This window comes from Lygodium microphyllum, chromosome 27 (genome assembly GCF_053477565.2).
Source record: "Lygodium microphyllum isolate KBCC chromosome 27, Lygodium_microphyllum_v1.1.10, whole genome shotgun sequence".
Lineage (NCBI taxonomy): Eukaryota > Viridiplantae > Streptophyta > Polypodiopsida > Schizaeales > Lygodiaceae > Lygodium > Lygodium microphyllum.
In genome coordinates, this window is record NC_141161.1 from 66,834,239 (window position 1) to 66,844,155 (window position 9,917).

Genomic DNA, 9,917 nt, shown 5'->3' on the forward strand with positions numbered 1-9,917 from the left:
GGGTGGTGTCATGTCCCGCATCTTGGACATTTGGAAGCTCAGATGGAGATAGAGATTGAAATTGAGCAATTGTACTTGACAACTACTATTTTTCTTCATGTTTCTGTTTAGGAAAAGAAGGTGTAGGAGATTTGGGACTCCTAGGTGGACTTGGCACTAGCTGGAAGATTTGCTCATGGTTGTTAGATGATTCTGTCATTTTCTTTGTTGAGCAATCAGCCTTATCATGAGCAGCATTGTGCATGTGGTGCTCCTTATCCTCTTGGAAAGTCAAAGGCTCCTTGGGCGCTAGTGGTCTTTGTGCACACTCGACAGTCATATTTGACATTTGCTTGTTAAGCATGCTAGGCAAAGGATCTTCCTTTCGAATAGTCATGTTTGGTTTCTTGCCTTGAGACTTAGTTCTTCATCTAGATTTCCTCCTACGCTTCTTCATTTTTTATACGATCTGGCCTTCAATTGTGACAGGTGGTTTAACAGGGGGTTTTGGTACCCAAATCCATTGATTAGCGTAATACCCTTGAGCAAGTAGCAACACTTTATATATCTATCACAACATTGTGTTGGCTCTCCATCAATACCTTTGTCTATAAGGCTTGGGCTTCTTTTGTGTTCTTCTACTACATTTGTAAGTCCTTGGCATTGTCTCTTGACCTTATTGTTTTAAGCATGGACTCATTCACTGGTTTTCTCTATTCAACATGCGCTTGTATCAACTCTTTCAACAAGTCCTTGCTCTTGTTACTAGGCTTTCCTGGTATGTCAGAATGTTCCTTGTCTTTCCCTCGAGATTTAATGAGGTCACCCTTACTAAAGGTTGTGATTATCCTCACACTCGATAGTGTCAAGTGTATCCTCAGTGCTACATAATCGGCCTCACACTTCATCACCCTTTTGAAGGGTCTTCCTAGGAGGGTTTCCTTTCCACAATTAGCGCTATTTAGAGGAACATGGAATAGGATAGGCAAGCTTTCCGTTTCAATAGTTCCTTGTCTTTCCCTCAAGGTTTGATGAGGTCACCCTTACTAAAGGTTGTGATTATCCTCACACCCAGTAGTGTCAAGTGTATCCTCTGTGCTACATAATTGACCTCACACTTTATTGTCCTTTTGAAGGGTCTTCCTAGGAGAATTTCCTTTCCACAATTAGCACTATTTAGAGGAACACGGAATAGGATAGGCAAGCTTTCCATTACAATAGTTACAAGGATTATGCACTTCCCTATAAGTGCTTATGGGTGTCCCCCGTAATGACTAAGAGTTGCATTAGTCGATGTGAGCTCTGGTTGGCCTAGTAGGGTCCATGCTTCATAGGTCAAGATATTAAAATCAGCTCCTTCATCGATGAGAGCATCAACAGTATGCTCTCTTTTTGCAATGACTTTGACCCTAAGGTAAGTAGGCGGTACTATGTCTTCATCTTCCGGGTCTTAGCTTATAAATTTAAGCCTTCTGATGCATGCCCTTGAGTCCCCAATTGCACAACCAGATGTGGATTCTCTACTGATGTCTTGGGTTATGTGTACAGTGCCATTCAAAGTGCATCTATCCTCATGATTGTCATGTCTAGTCATCCTCGCAGTTCTAGTTTGATGTTGTTGCATTCCACTTTGACTAGATGCAGTATGAATGCAACATATATATGTTTTTGTGGTGTGGCCTTTTTGCCCTTGTTGGATAGATTGGCCCATTGAGGTTCTAAGGTCTCTGTTTGGGTATGGGCTTTTGGTTGTTGTTTTGCAAGTGAGAATCTATGCTTGTGCAGAGCCATTACCACACTAGGATCTAATTTGGAGGATTTGTCACGGTGCGCATTTTCTCTCCAGTCTACTTGGGGGAGGTGCGGAGGGGGCAGAGGCCCCTCTACGAGGGTCCGAGGGAGGAAATCCCCTCTGGTCCATAGGGCCATTATGCTAAATACCATGTGCGATTTGAAGGACCATTCATAGCCAAGTTTTGAACTACTTGCTCTAGATTTCATCCGAGTGATAGGTCCATGATGTGCTTTCAGCTCTATACAGTCTCTAGGTCAGTTTCAGGGGTTAGACGCGTCAAATTTGTATTCTGTTCACATGTTTAATTTTGACAATTTTCAGTCCGATTCTCAAGAGTTCGATTATCAAAATTAAATGTCTAATTTTTGGTTGGTCCAAATGTGGGTTGGTCCAACTATGGGTTGATCCAATTGTGGGTTGGTCCGATTTTTGTGCATCCGATTTTGGGCTGGTCTTGGTTTGATTATGGGTTGGTCCAATCTTTGTGCGTCCGATTTTGGAGTGTCCAATTCTAGATGGTCCAATTATGGGATGTTCGATTTTCAAAATTAGATAGGGTATGTCCGATCGGAAAGGATGGGTTGGGCCGAGTCTGAAAATCAGACCGTCCGATTCTAGGGAATCGGACCGGCCGTCCGAATTCGATTCTGGGAATCAAACTTTGGTAACAATGTCTGATTCCTATGGACGAGTTTCAAGGTTTGACAAAAATCACTCGATTCTAACGATTTTGGTCATGAGAGGTCGCACAAACTTCTAGAATATGAGAATAGACCCTAATGAAGGATTGTGTATACCTAGAATAGCAAATAAACTCCAAAATACAAATCAGCAAACAAATCAAACCCTCATGCCGAGTTCAGATTTTAGTCAAGTGACCTAATCACTTAACTCCTTTACCAACACTTACAGCCATGACAGACAGTGATAAAAAAATCTTATTCATTCATGTGGGCATAGCCCTTTCGAGTACATTTATTTTTGGGAAGGTAGAACAAGCTAATACATCAGTTTGAGAAAAATAGGATTGTATTACATTCGGCTATGGGGACTGAGTAATAATATGGAGAGGGGTCATGGATTTTCAGGAATCGATAGGTCATAGGAAGCTTGGGGTATCCCTTCCTTTGATACTCGTTCTTCTCATAACGTCCCAGCACCTTGATTCTGTCGACGGGGATTATTTGAGTCACTTCCTCGTACATATATTTGTTTTGCTTGACCTTCCGTCCGCCCACATGTAGGGTTGCTTTTGCATAAGCCTCGACAAAGATGAACAGCTTCACGATCTTTAAATCCTCCATCCACTTGATTCTCTTCAAGTTGGTCTGAAGGTATGCAAGTCGATGGGCTACTATGTAATATATTCTTGATTCACCCGTCCATCTCTGTTCCACGTACAAGGGTGAAGGATTGTAGATACGGTCTAGAATATTCATCATGTCTAGCCTCCGTTGATAATCCGAAGCACGCATTGCAGTCATAGACATAACCTGGAACACCAAAAATTTGTTCCATGCTTCGCGACTCTGCAGGCCAGCATCCATAAGTAAGTAAGGAAATGTTCTTAACGACAATATTGCTCTATTTCCCCTCATTAAATTTCCTTGTAAATATTAGATCCTGTTGGTTCGCTCTGATACCAACTATAACGTGTCCCCCTGTCCACTTGTAGGACACGTCTTAGCAGCCCATCATGAAGAGAGTCTAGAAAGCGCCGCTCGGCACTCACAAGGAATGTCACGGGGTTTGCAATCTAGGTCTCCCCGAGTGCCACGAAGTGGAAGCACCTGGCCGTTCTCGCTTAGGACTGACCTGAATCAGGGTTTTCCTAATAGTCAAGTCCCTAGGAGATAGCTAACATCGAGCCCCAGATGAACTACTTTGCACAGAAACATCAGGGTCAAAGCGGATTTATACTGCACTTGGTTCAAGGAGAATGGGAAACAAGAGGGATGGGAAGCTCAACCTCTCTGCCCGTAAGGCATAGTCCCATTCCGTTCTCCTAAAACAGCATAAATCGGGACTCTAGCTCTATTGATTCTAGGTCATTGCTACCTCTCTATCAATTTCCTTTGAGAAAAGTTCTCGGCCAATGGGGACCACCCTTCTGTAGGACGGACCCAGAGTCACGTCCATCGCACTTTCCTCGGGTTGCTTTAGTTATCTAATTACCTACCACATTTAGTTTGACAAGCAAAAATAGCTTTCTTAATTAACCAAATTAATCACTGGTTCCTTCACGTAACTTAAGCACTGACACAGAAAACAATGTCAAGCAAGTTCATTTTTCAACATTTGATCTTTATTTATCAGTCTTTGGAATACATCAAATAAACCTACCCGAAGGATATTCTAGCAATCCTCGAGGATCGCTATTCCAAGTTTCGCCCGTTGACTAGTATGCGGGCCTCGATATCCCATCTGGAGTCACATTGGCCTCTTGTGCAGGATCTGGAGGCAAGGAATTTATGGCCAGAGCCTCCCCTGGCATCCAAGCATCCTCCTGCTCCAAGCAGCACCCACAAAGAGACCTCTTGCGGTGGGTTTTGTCCACATACCCGGCGTGGCTAACAACCCCCTTGGATAGGGTCAGGCAAACAGTCGAAGGTAACTGGTACTACCTCTCCCTCTAGGCTTTTAACCTGAAGCATTAGTTGTTTTTTTCTAAATTAGCTCCTTGAGCAAAGAAGTACAAACAGTGTACCTAAGTGTACAATCACGAATATTCTAGTGGTCGTTTCCTTATATTATAGTCAATAAATCCTGGGCAACCTTGTCGCCCTAACTTGGTTGGTCAATTGCTTTCTTGGCAATTCATTACTACCCTAGCTTCACAAATCAATATTCAAGGAAGAGTGTTGAAGCAGGATGACTACTCAATTTCTAGAAAATTAGACCTACTCAATTTCTAGAAAATTAGACTTGTGATTAGAACTCTCAAACTTGGTCTAAGGTGTAGCAGTGCTATTTTGTGATTTAGACATAAGAGCATATGACGTTGCAGCTTGTAGCACGAGATAGGTGTCAGCACCTAACTTGTGGGATTATTTTTCTCATCACACGTTAATCCTTGATCAAGAATACCTTTGATCAAGGTATAGGGCTTGGGAGTCCTATTGACCCAATCCAAAACCCTAACCCACTAGGCCGATAAATGTTTTGGCCCTAGGATCCCTAAATTCCTTGCGGAGGACTAGCATTTGGTCAATTGATTCTTAGGGTGAGAACCCTAGATCATTCTTGCGCGGGTGATTAGATAGTCCTAACATTTCGAGAATGTGGGTAGGACCTTTGAGATTGGAAATATTAGATAGGCATCCTAAGTGCGATACTAGGTAGAATTTTAACATAGCAAAACCCTACCTAGCACATTGAGGTGATCGTCATATGCTAACTAATCGTACCTTTATGATTTTCATGTAAGCTACTCAATTATACGCGAATTAGTTAGTTGATCTAACCAACCCACGATTAAAGATGATCTTCCCTTTAAATATGCAAATACTTTCTTCTAAATTTGCAAGTACTTTCCCCTAAAAGATGTAGGTAACTGCAAGATGAGTGAGATGTATCATTCCATGCAATTTCAAGACCATAGACCTTTTTGCCTTTATGTGACTAAAGGATCTACAGTGATCTTTCTTTTCCTTGCCCTATACTATAATGATTGACATTCATAGCTAACTCTTACAAACCCTACGTTGATGCATCGAATTCAAAGCTTTAATATTTTAATGAAGATGCATCCTTTCCCAAATTCAAACTTTGATAAAAGAACTCCATGCATGAGTGAATGCCATGAGTCCATCATTGATGTAATCCTTCCTTTATCACTTAACCCAACCTAGCATGTAACTATCATCGCATGCGATTTGCAAAGTTCATAAATCCTTTCCATGCATTGTAACTATTCGGATATCATTTAATGGCCGTTCTACGATTATCTTATACACGAGTCATAACCAGGAAATAAGTGCATTATGCATTATATGCCATGTCCTTTGCGTGAAGCAACAAGGATGCCTTTGCACAATTCCGTCTTTTTACTTATGCATCATACGTTCAGAATTGCAACTACCCTTGACCACGGAAGTGCAAGCAATTGCAAATACTCGACATGCAACTAAACTTTGTAGATCGAATGAGTATATAAATTTCCCAATGCATTTAAACTTCCTTACGAGAATTAAAACATGCTTAATTCATCCTTTCCATATGAGGTTAATTTTTAGAACCTGGGCATTCAATGCCGGGGCGTTGTCCACTCTCCTACTTTGGGTGGAAGCTCCCGTGTGTGCTCCTCTCGACTTTTGCTTAAGGGCCATTAATAAGGTAATCTTCAACTCGGCAAACTTTCCCTTGGCACCCCTTCTGAGTCTTGGAGTTGTTATTGCCCGATATCTCCTTCTTTGCATAGGACACAGGCCTTGCAAGTCACGATTTTAAAAAAACCGGGAGGCACGAGTGAACTTGGCCTAGAGAAGCCTCAATAGAAGCTTCTCAAGCTTCTGGAAATAGGGAGATGACATGAGATGGAGAAGATGATGAGGATAACGATGATGAAGATGATGATGAGGGTGATGATGATGATGATGATGATGATGATGGTGACGACGGTAGCGGCAGCCTGGCGGCGTGGCCAGAACGGCGGCAGCAACAGACTGGCAGCGACGGGTAGCTCCTCACGGCGAGCAACACGATCAATCCCCCCCACCAAGCTTGGGAGGGCGGGGTTTATATGAGAGGAAGGTGGGGGGTGGCCACACAAGTGGCAGGGTGCATGCCCTCCTCCCCATGCCCCTCCACAACTCTAGCTCATACTCCCTCTCCCCGCCTTGCAACAGCTAAATGGGAGGGAGTTTTAAAAAATTTTGCAAATAATCCTTTATCATTTTTCCCTTGAAGGGGTGTTTCCGCGGTGAACTACGGATTTTGAGCCACGGCTTCCTATACACGACGCGGGGTTGGTGTTTGTTAATGCATGCGGATGGAGCACTTAGCCCAAATTTTTTTTGTTGCGGGAGATTACTTTGAGTCGCTTTTGCGCAGGATCTAGGTCCTTTAATATTTTGTTGTAGAAATATTACAACTGTATAACCAGCAATAAAATCAATCCAGATTTGAGCATTCAATGCTCATCAGCCCATAAACCATCTGACATTCATGTAGCAAGTTCCAAGTATCAGTAGACAACAACCAAGATAAGATAAGCTTCAAGCTTCCAAGCATTCATTGTCATTTATTCAAGACATTTTTCAGTTTGTTAATACGTCCTAGATCTGAATATTCAACTTAACCAATGTTAGGTCCAAGCATATATCAATGATCCTACATCATTTGCCAAGCATCCATGATGTTTTGGTGTGACAAATCCAAGCATTTGATGGCTAAGAATTCTCTGTTTGATGGGTGGAAATTCTTTGGTTTTCACATCAATAAACATGCGCATTTTTCTAGATCTATCCACTCTATTTGTTGATCACTATGTCAAGGTTAATGCTCATAGTCAATAGCCCAAAAATGTTCCAAAAAATGCTTTAAGTACCCACAATGATTGTCTTACATATGGATCAAGGATCCTTGTATCATCATTCGCCTTGACCATCATTATCTTAGCTGCAACCATTGTGGGTATTGTACTTTGTCATAGTCATCATCACTCTTGATGTGATGCCATCATCTTGTGAATAGCATTCAACCTTAAATTCTGCTAAGATGGGGGTTGCTAACTATTGCTCAAGTTTTCAACTCAATGAGTTAAATAATCTGCAAAGTTGGAAAGTTTCTCCAATGTGCAAAAACCATATTTCTAAGTATCTTTTCAAATGGAAATATCTCAAAGACTTTGAAACCACAATTCAATCTACTAGACAATATTTGGAATCTTTGAAGCCAAATCATGCTGAGAGATACACATTGGTTCTGGACATCGATGAAATAGCAATGTCAAACTTGCAAAATGCAAAAAATCATGACTATGGATCTACTGATATGATTGATGCAATTACCGCCCCTCCCTACCAACTTTTCCCAACAGCTCATCATGACCCCACCTAAGTTTAGTTGCACCATTCATTGAACTTTATTAATGGTTTCTTAACTTGGCAGCAACACATGTAGTACAATCTAATGGCCTAGGTGGATCACCTTAAGCAGGCCAACACCACCCTCTTCGAGAAACTCCAGCAAAAGGATGCCACTCTCTAGGAGCATTGCCAATGGCTGGAGGCATGCCAACACACAGGAATAGAGTGCAACAGTTGGAGCGAGAGAATGTCTTCCTCTAGTCTCATGTAGTAGGAGTATAGAATCGGGATGGTGCAACCCTGCTCTCCCTAGAGACCATTGAAGAGATCTAGTGCAACTATAAAGCAAAGTGGCTAGATGGATGGAAGAAGCTCTAATGTGAACTTAGGGCCGCCATGACTAAATGTTGTTTGCAACTCCCACCTTTGCCCAATTAATTGGATCAAGAGGACTCTAATTCCTAACCCACACTCCTTGCTCATCCATCTACCTCGATTCCTCACCCCCATCCATCATAGCACATTGATAGCTCCCCTATTGGCTCTACTCCCTCTCACTCCTACTGTGCATCAGGCTTTGCGCAACCAAGTGCAAACTTGTCACCCTGCCTAAAAACCCTCTTTTTGGACTACCTACCTAATGACCAAAGCAATCAAGGCCACATTTCCCTTGCCCATTGGTAAAGGTAAGAAAGTTGCCATAGAGGAGCCTATCAATGCAAAAGATGCATTGCCACTGGCCCCTGCCCCATAAATCTTTGACTTCTCTATAGGCACAAGTTTCACTGACCCCATGTGGCAGTTCATGGTGGAGCACTACATGGTGCTAGAGGAACAAAATGCAAAAGCGATGAAGCAGGTCCAGGTGCTTCAACAAATGGTGTTGGATCTAAACTGGGACTATAAGGTGGAATCTAACGTTCTTTGGCAACACATCCTAGAGGAAGAGAGGGCTAGAATGGCCCAGGCCATGAAGAAGGCCAGCATTTTTCGTCTGAGCTAGGATTCAGTAGACCCATGCTAGATTGCCTAGGTCCACTGATCAGGGAGGTCATGATCCCAATCCTGATGATCCACTCTTTGAAAACACCTCCATCCCCACCTTTGACATCATGAAGTTGGTTAGTATCACCCAACTCTAGGCCTTCCAAGGCCCTCTTCTTTAAGAGCTTACACTAGATCCATGCCAGCATAAACTTGAACTAGAAGGGGTCCAAGCCCACCTCATTCAAATCGAACGAGACCAACTACAACAACAAATCAAGCTCATGGTGCCATTTCCTTGGAAAAGCTAGTGGCGTAGAGGTCATTTACCACAACATTCCATAGCCCCTCCTCTAGACTTGCATGGATTTATGGTAGGTGAGTAGAGAGAAGAGAAGAAGAAGAAGAAGAAGAAGAAGAAGAAGAAGAAGAAGAAGAAGAAGAAGAAGAAGAAGAAGAAGAAGAAGAAGAAGAGGGAGAGAGAGAGGGAGAAGAAGAGAGAGGGAGAGAGAGAGAGAGGAGAAGAAGAAGAGAAGAGGGAGAAGAGGAAAGAGGGAGAGAGAGAGAGAGAGGGAGAAGAAGAGAGAGGGAGAGAGAGAGAAAAAGAAGAAGAGAAGAGGGAGAAGAAGAAAGAGTGAGAGAGAGAGGAGAAGAAGAAGAGAAGAAGAAGAAGAAGAGGGAGAGAGGGGGGAGAGAGAGAGAGAGAAAGAGGGAGAGAGAGATAGAGAGAGAAAGAGAGGGAAGGCTCTGGGAGATTCCTCCTTTTCCCTCCTTAGAGGGTGGCCTCACACTCTATCTCTTCCCCACAACTTATTCCCTTTTTCCGCAGGTCAAACCCCCTTCACAATAGAGGAGAATCACCCTGGCACACTGGTAGGAGAATTGGGTAGTCGGCCTCTAACAACCCCCAAGACAACACCAGAGGATCAAGACCAAGGATCTTCCCTCAACAAAACCCATGGAACAACACCACTGAACACATGATCCAAAATTCTTCATCACTCAACACACTCCTCTCTAAGACTTCAACTCAACACTTAAACAGCTCAAACCTTCAAGCTCAGATTTTACCAATTTTAGAGAGAATCTAAAACTGAAACAACCATGGTAGAAACTCTAACAATACGAGC

At 42.7% G+C, this 9,917-nt stretch overlaps 1 protein-coding gene across 1 annotated transcript; it reads left to right on the top strand.

The window, feature by feature from the left end:
• Positions 1-7,492: 7,492 nt before the first annotated feature.
• LOC148012421 (uncharacterized) lies at positions 7,493-7,834 on the top strand. Its single transcript, XM_087669156.1, has one exon. It carries the CDS (start codon positions 7,493-7,495, stop codon positions 7,832-7,834), a length of 342 nt encoding a protein of 113 aa, XP_087525282.1.
• The last annotated feature ends 2,083 nt before the right edge of the window (positions 7,835-9,917 follow it).